The sequence below is a fragment of the Octopus sinensis genome, linkage group LG9 (genome assembly GCF_006345805.1).
Source record: "Octopus sinensis linkage group LG9, ASM634580v1, whole genome shotgun sequence".
Classification (NCBI taxonomy): domain Eukaryota; kingdom Metazoa; phylum Mollusca; class Cephalopoda; order Octopoda; family Octopodidae; genus Octopus; species Octopus sinensis.
In genome coordinates, this window is record NC_043005.1 from 89,287,319 (window position 1) to 89,299,963 (window position 12,645).

The 12,645-nt window shown below is 37.0% G+C and overlaps 1 protein-coding gene and 1 long non-coding RNA gene across 4 annotated transcripts in view; both read left to right on the top strand.

Annotated features, from left to right (window-relative positions):
• Positions 1-12,645, top strand: part of LOC115215466 (protein ITPRID2) — a 123,607-nt gene that overhangs the window by 78,774 nt on the left and 32,188 nt on the right. For all 3 annotated transcript variants that reach the window (XM_036506076.1, XM_029784629.2, XM_036506077.1), the window contains exon 7: positions 5,955-6,835. In XM_036506076.1, the coding sequence (XP_036361969.1) occupies positions 5,955-6,835 (881 nt within the window). The remainder of the gene's footprint in view (positions 1-5,954; positions 6,836-12,645) is intronic.
• LOC118764901 lies at positions 2,247-3,142 on the top strand. Its single transcript, XR_005000736.1, has 2 exons — positions 2,247-2,276; positions 2,393-3,142. It is a non-coding gene; the product is annotated as an uncharacterized LOC118764901 (long non-coding RNA).

The window sequence follows — 12,645 nt, forward strand, 5'->3', positions numbered from 1 at the left end:
CTGACTTAGCAATGATAAAAGAGACAGAGATATGCATTGTGATTGGCCTGTTCAGCATGACTGAAGTCCAGTGAATGAAGCCAGTATAAGATAAAAGATATGCTGAAAGCTGAAATAGCTTTGATTACAGGTAGGCTTGGCCAAAGCTAACCTGCAGTTTATTAATATCTAACTGAGCTACACCATCAGTAATGAAACTAGAGATAGTAATAAATCCTTATTAAGTCTATCAAAAGTTTCTCTGAACTTTGATCCAGATATGGTGTGTTTATGTTGGTGTTTTACAGAAGAAACAGTCTGCTCGCTGCCATCATGATATTGTTCATTTAATATGGGGATTCAGGTAGACTATGGTCTACTATAAATTATAATACCCAATGTGTATACTAAGATATATATATGTCAGGTGTGTGATATTTTCTTTACCTTTGGCTACATATCTCTCTCTTTCTCTCTCTCTCTCTCTCTCTCTCTATCTATCTATCTATCTATAATTTAAACAATATATTGTCTAAAATTAAATTTTAAATTAGAAGCAATCTAAACGTTAACGCTGTCACATACTTAACAATGTATATGTTTTGTTTAAACATTTATTAGCTGCAGTATTTTGTCCAGGGAAAATTCCCTTTAACTCTTTCAATACCAACCCAGCTGAAACCGCTTCTGGCTCTGTAGTACAAATGTCTTGTTTTCATAAGTTTTGAATTAAAATCTTCCACCAACCTTTAGTCACAATTCATGTTCGTAACACTAAAGGAATGATAACTAAGTTATTTTACTAAATTCTTTGTTATGTTTAAAATTAGTTGAAAGAAACACAGAGCATCTCAACAGAAATATGGTAACAAAAGGGTTTAAGTCACCATGATATTTTTAACCCTTTCGATATTGACCTGGCTGAAACCACCTCTGGATCCGTAGTACAAATGTCTTGTTTACATAAGTTCTGAATTAAAATCTTCCACCAACCTTTAGTCACAATTCATGTTCCTAACACTAGCTTAATGATAACTAAGTTATTTTACTAAATTCTTTGTTATATTTAAAGTAACTGAAAGAAATACAGAGCATCTCAACAGAAATATGATAACAAAAGGGTTAAGACATCAAATGTTAGAAAAAAAACACTGAATATCTCTAAATACCAGATAAACCAAAAGGTGAATGGAGATAGTGGATATCAATATTTTGTTGTTATTTCAGCTCGTCAGCACTGTATACTTGAATCTCACCCCAAAACAAATTTGGATTACTGGTCTGTGGTATATATGCAAATAGCATAAAATCTATCTGCTGATGTGCAACAATGCTGCACAAGTGAAACAAAATTCAATTTTGAATCAGAAGTAACTCAAATAATGTCACACATTCACTGTGTGACATTGGTCATGTTGACAATATTATTACTTGTTTTTCATCTTCTTTTAGTCCTATCTCTTGTCCTCTGAGATTTTTCTTTGTAATCCACTCTTCATTCTCTTTCTTTCCCCAGCTTTCTCTTCTTTCACCATTGTTCCTTGTATTTCTTGGTCTTCTTCTTCTCTTCACCTTCTTCTTTCTCTCTTTCAGTAATCCCATCATTCTGATTACGTTATTAAAAGCAACATGTCAGAAGTGTTCTGTAAGCTTGGCTCTGGTTAAATTCCTAAAATATTCATAATCTATTGTCATTTGTTGTTGAAAGAATGGCCTCCGGCTAATAATAGTAATACTTAGGTGAAAAATGTCAAGATTTTCTTTTTCCCTCTCTCTCTCCCTCTCTCTTCATCTTTCTGTCTGTTGTTTCTGTTGTCCCACTATATCAGTCTCTCTCTCTCTCTCTCTTTCCCTTTATCTGTCTCTTTCTCTCTATCAGTCAATATCTATCTTCCACCTCTCTCTCTCTCCCTCGCTCTCCAATGACAGCAATAGTTTATGAGCCAATGGTCTTTCAAATTGCTAGAAACATCAACCAAATTATCCTAAAATATTAGACCCTATCACCTTAAAAAAGGAAGGACACATTGGACATTGTATTCCTAGCTATAGTTGAACAAATTGGTCCCAGTGCTTATTTTCTAAATCTTGTGCTTATTCTATTGGTTTCCTTTGCTGAACTGCTAAGTTATAGGGACATAAATAAACCAATACCAGTTGACAAGTGATGGTGGTGGACAAACACAGACATGCACACACACACGGACAGACGGACGGATGGATTTTTGGGTGGGTGGGTAGTGAGATAGATGGATAGGTAGGAAGGTAGGTAGGTAGATAGGTAGGTAGGTAGATAGGTAGGTAGGTAGATAGATAGATAGACAGACAGACAGACAGGCAGGCAGGCAGGCAGACTGACAGATAGATAGATAGGTTTGGGAGTGGGTGGGTAGAGAGATAGGTAGGTAGGTAGATAGGTAGGCAGGTGGGTAGGTAGATAGATAGATACACAGACAGAAAGATATTAGGTTGATGATGCTACCATACTTATAAAGTTTATCTCAAACAACTGTATCACTTTGTCCAACAATAAATCAATTCTCGTTATTCAAGAGATTTGCCTTTCTGCTTAGGATTTTATCTAAAATCACACAAAGACTGCCTTATGAAATATTTGTCTTTGAAACATTTATTTTCGCTGGATTTTTTTCTTTTTCTTTTTAAATTTCTATTTTGGAAGTGCCTTACAGTTTCTGTGATTATTCAAGCTAGTTCCTGTTTTAGTTCTTTTTGTTTTTTAATTTTTTTTGTCATTAAGTCATAAATTATTTATTAATTTTAGTGTCATATTCCAAGTAGAAGCTTAGTTGTTGGGTTTTTTATTATTAAAGTTTTCAATGCCAGTCAAAATGTAATGATGTAATGGCTACGACAGACACAGCCAAGTGCTAGGAGGTTCTTCAATGATTACATAAAAGAAACAGCTACTGACAAACACCCTTCAGTCAGTTATGCTTCATTAACCTTTAACCATTGGACTGTGATGGGAGTTTTCTATTTCTTTTGATAGACATCCACATTAGAACAATACTCTCAAAATCTAACCAATTCTCTTGATTTAACTCTGAGTATCTGTTGTTCCTATTTCCCGATTTCTTAAACAGAATACACAATAATGTAGGGGCTGCAAACCTGGGTACCACTGCCCATTATGCAGACAAGAGAAATAAACAAATACAGGGTCCTGACCAGCTGCTATTTGTTTCTGCAGTTGGGACCTCAGGTGTTCTCAAACCTCACACTGCTTATTTCCTCTGCAAAATCAGAATAGTTACAGCCTGTCTGAGAAATGCAGAGGATCATCAGTTTATTTATTTATTTCAAAATATTACTGTTATAATCTGTCTTGCAGTGCATGTGATCCCTGTAGCAAACTCCCAGTAAACTAAGTCTGTGACTCAGGTTTCACCACTGATTATAGCTATTTCATAATCTCAAATGATACTATTGAGGAAATTTATGAACATCACATCTACCCGTCTGCTGTCTACTATATCGTGGCACTCCATCGGTTGTGACGATGAGGGTTCCAGTTGATCCAATCAATGGAACAGCCTGCTCGTGAAATTAACATGCAAGTGGCTGAGCACTCCACAGACATATGTACCCTTAATGCAGTTCTCGAGGGAGATTCTGCGTGACACAGAATGTGACAAGGCTGGCCCTTTGAAATACAGGTACAACAGAAACAGGAAGAAAAAGTGAGAGAAAGTTGTGAAAGAGTACAGCAGGGTTCATCATCACTCCCTGCCTGAGCCTCATGGAGCTTAATGTGTTTTCGCTCAATTAACACTCACAACGCCCAGTCTGGGAATTGAAACTACAATCCTACAACTGCAAGACTGATGCCCTAACCACTGGGCCATTGCACCTCCATGCTGTCTACTAAAACATGAAGAACGATCCATTTGTGATTATATATCAATGTGAGGCAATTGACCTAAAATATTTCACTTATCAATGAGATAAATATTCTTTCCAAGAAAAATTCATTCTCTCCTCATTATTAGTGTTTTAAATTTGTTCAAACATCACTTTTGAGTTCTGTGTCAAATTTGATAAAAACTAATGTTTAAAGTTCGATTCTTTTCCAGGAATTTGATATGTAAATAATACAGTGGCTTTAATTTCCCTAAGTAATGCTATTAAGTTAAAAGTGGTGTATTTTTTAAGTTGTTGCGATATGAGTAAACTTAAACTATTGAGTAAAGTCCTCGAGATGTCATGGCTGGGTCGTCTCTGATTGTCAGTCTGCTCTCTCAGGACTGACCTGGGTTTACAACTAAACAACAACAATAATGGTGATAAGACTTTTTTTTTTAAGTATAAGGTTATTAGTAACCCTTTAGCACTCAGATTCCTCTCTCAAATGTCATGCTTATGTACTTAAATTTTTTAAAATTAATCGTGTATTATCTTGTGGCTTTGAGATTTCAAAGATGTGATTATTTTTAGAATGACATTGCAGGATAGGTGTGAGTGACTGGATCTGTCCAGTGTGGACATAAACCAGTTAAAGTCTTGTGCTAAATATGGCTGGTTTAAATGCTAACGAATTAAATGGCTATATGATTTTCACAGAGTATAAATAAGAGACGAAGTATTGTTCCTATTAACCTTATATTGTAATACAAACCCCTGTAAAGAACCACCTTACACACAATGGATAAGTGAAGTTAATTGGCCCTTTTCACTTTCATTGCTGTCTTTCTTGATTTTGCTGCTTCCTGTCCCCTCTTTTACTATTCTAATAAGTTGTGTACCTGAGCACTGCAGGTACACAAGCTCATTATTATTCTTCTTATTGCTGATGGTGTCGTTGAGGCAGCAAGCTGGCAGAATTATTAGTGTGTTGGGCAAAATGCTTAGTGGCCCTTCTTCTACCTCATTATATTCTGGGTTCAAATTCTGCCAAAGTCACCTTTGCTTTTCATCCTTTTGAGAGTCAATAAAATAAAGTACCAGTCAAGTACTGGTGCCAATGTAACTGACTTGTCCCCTCCTCTCAAAATTGCTGGCCTTGAGCCAAAATTATTATTATTATTATTATTATTATTATTATTATTATTATTAATATCATTGTCTTAAAGTGGCAAGCTGGGAGAACTGTTAGTACACTGGATGAAATGCTTAGCAGTATTTTACCCATCGCTACGTTCTGAGTTCAGATTCAGCTGAGGTCAACTCCACCTTTCATCCTTTCGAAGTCGATAAATTAAGTACCAGTGAAATACTGAGGGGGAGTGGGGTCAACGTAATTGACTAATCCCCTCCCCTACATTTCAGGCTTGTACCTTTAGTAGAAAGGATCATCATCAATAAGCAACTGAGATCATTATTATCAAATAAGCAGGAGATCAGGACTAATTCCTTTGTCACAAAAACAGTCTGATAAAATGCGGAGGTGATAAAGAAGTAGAAGATGAAAGGGGAGGACCATTTTTTTATTTCAGTTTTGTAAACAGACTCACCACTAACGTCAGGTTTGCAGTGCTTCCACTACTTGCAGTTGTGGGCCATACAACTCTATGATACCTATTTACAGCAAGTTAGACTGGGATATTGAGTTTCAAAAGGTATTAGGGATTGGTACTGTACCATACTCAGAGATAAGGTACTGGCTATCTGGTACCATTGGCTTTTCTGTAATCCCTGCAAATTATAGGCTTACTTCTGTTTTAGCAATGTTAAAATTCTAAAAAGCCATCTCTTTCAGTAAGAAGCCAGCTTTTGTTGTGATACTTCAAAAGAACTAGTGTAGCCTTCATCTGCAAATACTCTCCAAACAACTGTTTTTTCACTGTCCTTAGCATCGGTGACTCTGTGGCATTATTTGTTGTTTCTGCATTGTCACATTTACCAATTTATTTTATTTTGCTTCTTTGATTTATGTTTGCTTATGTGTGCTTTTCATTTCTTATTTTTCCTTATTTCTGTGGCATGTTTGTGCTTTTTTTTTCTACTTGTTTGTCTAGACCAATTGATGCAGCACCCATTGTTAGGGCCCTGTCTTCACCGTCTAGGGCTTTTGTCTTCTGTCCAGTCACAACCTTCTAAATTGCCAAGAAGAAGTAGTCTTACATCACCACAAAGCATATTGATTCCAGACAACCAGAAGGCCCTTGCTGCTCAGGGTTACTATGAATACCCTTCAGTCATGGGTGGCTTAACAGAGAACTCAAAACAATCAATCCTTCCAGCCTCTGAACGACGCAAGAATTTCAGGAGTACACGTACCCAACAGACCTGGTCTTTGATAGAACCAGAACAAGAGGCAGAATCTGAATTGGTGAAATTAAAACAAAATAAGCATAATTTTGGAGCTAGTGTTGATTCTGCTCTAAGCAGTGATCTAGAGAACTCTTTAGAGAGAAGAAATTGGCAAACCTATTCCAGATGGGGTTTCCGGAACCAGCCAAGTAAAGACAGTGAATCCAATACTTCCAGCCTTCGAGACCTTCGCTTAGGACATGTAAATAAATTAATGAGCTTTGAAGAAACTGATGATGACTGTGAGGTGTTTTCTCCTTCAGAGGATCACAGAAGAATTTTCAATAACAAAAGTAATGGTTTCCAAGAACCAGAACCTAAAATATGTGATAATTTTCAAAAGACTTCTTTAGAATTGGATCTTAATTCTGACAAACAAACTGAAAGTAGATTTGATTTCAGGCACGCTGCCATCATTGATTCTTTAAACAATATCAATGACTTAATGAAATATTCAAAGTCTACAGAACCTTCTGAACTTGAAGTGTCTCCATCTTCTGCTGCTTCCATGGACATATTACACAATGGTGGATTAACAACACTGTCTGCAGAAGAGGCTGATTTCAGTGATTATCCTGCAAACACGGTGAGTCATTCCATTCCTGTTCTTTGTAGTTTGTGATGACTTTTATTATTTTTGTGTACTTAATACCATGATGTGTAATATAACAGACTGGGTGAGCTCACTCAGCAACTCAGCAATAGTTTCCCATTTAGAGTTGCTTCAAGTTATAAACCAATTAATCCTGAGATAATGGTAAACTTATATCTCAATTTAAAACTTTCCTTGTGGCTCAGGTAAATTTTGCAAAGGTAGGGTGCACAATCTATTGAAGCTGCTCTAGAATATTCATGATATTTATTATATTAATGTAACAAAGATATTAAAAAACTTCATCTTAATAGGGTTCAGTTCAGAAACACAAGGCATAAAAACTACTAAAAAAAACATATATCTTTGCTCTCTCTGTAATATATATATATATGTGTGAGTGTGTGTGGAGGCGTGGCTGTGTAGTAAGTAGCTTGTTTACCAACTACATGGTTCCAGGTTCAGTCCCACTGTGTAGCACCTTGGGCAAGTGTCTTCTACTATAGCCTCAGGCCGACCAAAGCCTTATGAGTGGATTTGGCAGACGGAAACTGAAAGAAGCCCATCGTATATATATGTGTGTGTATGTTTGTTTGTGTCTGTGTTTGTTCCCCCACCATCACTTGACAACCGATGTTGGTGTATTTACGTCCCTGTAACATAGTGGTTTGGCAAAAGGGGGCACTCTGTCGGTTATGACAATGAGGGTCCCAGCTGATATGATCAACGGAACAGCTTGCTTGTGAAATTAATGTGCAAGTTGCCGAGCACTACACAGACACGTGTGCCCTTAATATAGTTCTCACGGAGATTCAGCGTGACACAGAGTGTGGCATGGCTGGCCCTTTGAAATTCAGGTACTACTCATTTTTACCAGCTGAGTGGACTGGAGCAACGTGAAATAAAGTGTCTTGCTCAAGGACACAATGCATCACCAGGAATTGAACTCATGACCTTATGATTGTGAGCGAAATGCCCTAACCACTAAGCCATGTGCCTTCATACACACACACACACACATATATATAAGGTGTGTTATGAAAATTTAAAGAAAACGTATTCTATAGAAACTTAACAAATAATTAAAGATGGAGATGAGGTGTTACAACTTTTACAAAATTTTAATCCATGCATACGATCGTTTCAAACAGTAATGTTAACATGTTAATAGCATGGTAGTATTTCCACTTTTTTCTCATTATTTTTATCTATCATTATTATTATTATTATTATTATTATTATTATTATTATTATTATTATTGTTATTATTATTATTATTATTATTATTATTATTATTATTATTATTATTACTGCTTCTAATGGGTTTTTTTTTCAACTTTATATTAACACCAATTATAATTAATATATCATGCATTATATTCTGTGTTTTACTTATAAAGTTTATAAACATAAAGTTTATACATATACATATGTAATACATTATGCACATTATTATACACAGGTGTATGGATGCATATATGTGTGTATATATCTGCATATGTACGTGTGTATGTATGTATATATATATACACACACATATATGCACATATCTTTTTATCTTTTTTCATAGATTTAAATGCATCAGTATACAATATATATATATATATATATATATATATATATATATATATATATATATCAAACTATAGTTGCAGAACAAACAAATACAGGGTCATCCATGTAACATTTCATATTTCGAACATTTAATCATAGTATATACATGTATAACATCACGGAAGATGAAACATAACTCATCTGTACAAGCATATAAGAAAGTGCAAGGAAAATTTGTGAATACAGTTATATATTTTTATATACCTATATATTTATATATTACTTTATACTTTATAATTTTACTTATTTATTATTCTAGGTGTTGTAATGTTTTTTAAAAAAATATATATTTCTTAATCGCTAAAGTATTAACTTTTAACCGTGATGAACTGTATTCACACATTTTTCTCGCACTTTCTTATATGCTTGTACAGATGAGTTATGTTTCATCTTCCGTGATGTTATACATGTATATTCTATGATTAAATGTTCGAGATATGAAATGTTACGTGGATGACCCTGTATTTGTTTGTTTTGCAACTATAGTTTGATATATTTGTCTCATTCAATTGAGCACTTCTATAGCAGTCCTATTAAACATTTTGTTCCTGATAAGAAACAATCACTGTATTATTAATATATATATATCATCTTCATCATCATCGTTTAACGTCCGCTTTCCATGCTAGCATGGGTTGGACGATTTTGACTGAGGGCTGGCGAACCAGATGGCTGCACCAGGCTCCAATCTTGATCTGGCAGAGTTTCTACAGCTGGATGCCCTTCCTAACGCCAACCACTCCGAGTGTGTAGTGGGTGCTTTTTACGTGCTGCCGGCATGGGGCCAGTCACACAGTACTGGCAACGACCTCGCTCGAATCTTTTACCTGTGCCACCGGCACAAGTGCTAGTGAAACGACATTGGTAACGATCACGCTTGAATGGTGCCCTTTTATGTGCCATGGATACAGAAGCCAGTTGGCTGCTCTGGCAACGATCAAGCTTGGATAGTGCTCTTGAATGGTGCACAGGCATAAGTGCGAGTAAGGCGACGCTGGTAACGATCATACTCAAATAGCCGCTCTGTCAACGATCACATTCGTATGGTGCTCTTTGCACCCTGCTAGCACGAATGCCAGTCATCGAATTGATTTTGATTTTGACTTCACTTGCCTCAACAGGTCTTCGCAAACAGAGTTTAGTGACCAAAGAAGGAAAGGTACACATAAGCGGGCTGGTTACGCTCCTGGCATAGGCCACAGGTTAAGGTCTCATTTCATAGGCCACAGGTTATGGTCTCATTTGGCTTGCCGGTCTTCTCGAGCACAGCATATTTCCAAAAGTCTCAGTCGCTAGTCATTTTCTTGGTGAGGCCTAATGTTTAAAGGTCTTGCTTCACCACTTCATCCCAGGTCTTCCTGGGTCTACCTCTTCCACAGGTTCCCTCAACCGCTAGGGTGTGACACTTTTTCACACAGCTATCCTCATCCATTCTTGCTACATGACCATACCAGCACAGTCGTCTCTCTTGCACACCACATCTAATGCTTCTTAGGTCCAACTTTTCTCTCAAGGTACTTACACTCTGTCGAGTATGCACACTGACATTACACATCCATCGGAGCATACTGGCTTCATTCCTTGCGAGCTTACGCATGTCCTCAGCAGTCACGGCCCATGATTCAATGCCATGTAGCATAACTGTTCGTACACATGCATCATACAGTCTATCTTTTACTCTGAGCGAGAGGCCCTTTGTCACCAGCAGAGGTAAGAGCTCTCTGAACTTTGCCCAAGCTATTCTTGTTCTAGCAGCTACACTTTCAGCGCACCCTCCTCCGCTACTGACTTGGTCACCTAGGTAACGGAAGCTATCAACTACTTCTAGTTTTCCTCCCTGGAATGTGGCGGAAGTTGTTCTCTGCACATTTTCAGTGTTTATTGCCCCCGAGCATCTGCCACATATAAAAACTATCTTCCCAGTTAGCCTCCCTTTGATATTACTGCACCTCTTATGTGTCCATAGCTTACACTGGGTACATCTTATAGAGTTTCTACCAATGCCTCCACTACAGATCTAGCAGGGCCATCTACCTGAAGGGATTTGTGGTTTGCCTTCCTTCCTACTTATTGGGACTTTGGTTTTAGCTAGGTTGATTTTAAGGCCCTTCGATTCTAATCCTTGTTTCCACACTTGAAACTTCTCCTCTAGTTCTGATAGTGACTCAGCAATTAGAGCAAGGTCGTCAGCATAGAGGAGCTCCCAGGGGCATCCTGTCTTGAATTCCTCTGTTATACCTCCGTTATAGCTCAATATATATATATATATATTGATATAATTTCTCTGATATAGGAAATTTTGTATATATGAATTACTTCTCGCATCTTTAATATACTTATTGTTTCGCACCTATCACTCCTTAGTAATAAAAATACTTTTTCTTACATTCACTTTCACCACCACTAAGTCAGAAAATTATTTATAAAAATATCACTATGGATGTTTACCTCTTTTATGCATAGCTAGATTCTCAATTTATATTGTAATTTTTAGCTGCAATTTCCATTGATTGAGAATCAGAATCGAAATCGATCAATGGAAATTGCAGCTGAGTTACCAGTGCCAGTGGCACGTAAGAGAACCATCCAAATGTGGCCGTTGCCAGCGCCACCCAGATTGGCCTCGTGCCGATGGCACGTAAAAGGCACCATCCATTCGTTGCCGTTTGCCAGACTCGTCTGGCACCACCATCTGTTTGTGGCCGTTGCCAGCGCCACCCCGACTGGCCTCGTGCCAGTGGCACGTAAAAAGCACCATCCGTTCTTGGCCGTTGCCAGCCTCGCCTGGCCCCGTGCCGGTAGCACGTAAAAAGCACCATCCGTCCGTGGCTGTTTGCCAGCTCCGTCTGGCACCTGTGTGGGTGGCACGTAAAAAGCACCCACTACACTCATGGAGTGGTTGGCATTAGGAAGGGCATCCAGCCGTAGAAACACTGCAAGATCAAACTGAGCCTGATGCAGCCTTCTGGCTTCACAGACCCCAGTTGAACCGTCCAACCCATGCTAGCATGGAAAGCGGACGCTAAATGATGATGATGATGATGATGATGACATAGCTAACATTAGAATATAGAAACGTAAAATTTTTCAAAAAATTTTTCTTAAGAATTTATCTTAGCCTTATTTCCCCCACATTATTACCTTATTCAACCTCTCAGAAACCCTTTTTTATCACCAAATGTTCTTTTTCAATAATCTTAAACACAGCAAGTATTTTCTTTCTCAATTCTGTAATATTAACAACTATTCTCCTTTTTTAGTCCTTCCGCTTAGACTTATTTCACACAAATGAATATAATGCTTTATAACTAATAATAAATATTTTTTCCCATTATATTAACCTAATAATTACTCCCTCACAACCCTTAATCTTTTTTCCATTTGAAATTCAAGTAACTAATTTTAAAAAATTATATTAACTATTTGTATTTCTTATTCAAGGAATTTTTTAAAACAATTTCTTTTAATATACAGCATACTTTATTTTCATTATATACCATTCATAACTCTCAAAATCAAATATAAATTTAAATATATCTATGCTGTCCCATTTGAAGCTATTGATATATATACACATGTGTGTGTGTATATATATATATATATATATATATATATACACACACATGTATATATATTTATATATATATATCATCATCATCATTTCACGTCCACTTTCCATGCTAACATGGGTTGGACAGTTCAACTGCACCAGACCCAGTCTGATCTGGCAATGCTTCTACGACTGGATGCGTTTCCTAACGCCAACCACTCCGTGAGTGTAGTGGGTGCTTACTACATGCCACCGGCACAGGTGCCAGACGAGGCTGGCAAACAGCCACGATCGGATGGTGCTTTTTATGTGCCACCAGCACGGGGGCCAGGCAAGGCTGGCAACGGCCAAGATCAGATGGTGTTTTGTGTATGTATATATATATATATCACTTAATTACTTATCTTCATATAGAGAGAATGTTTCTTAAGCATTCTCCACTTATATTTCCAAACAACTGTTAGCCACATCAGTTATAGTTCATACATAACTAGACTCAAGCATGTTTTTATCTTTCATAAGCATATTATGCATATCTGAATGTCTTATCTGACACTCACTCCATCTTGGCTTCTGTAACAATATAATATTCTTCTGATGTATTCTTTTTTATGTATCCTTTTTTCACACTGAGGAGAAT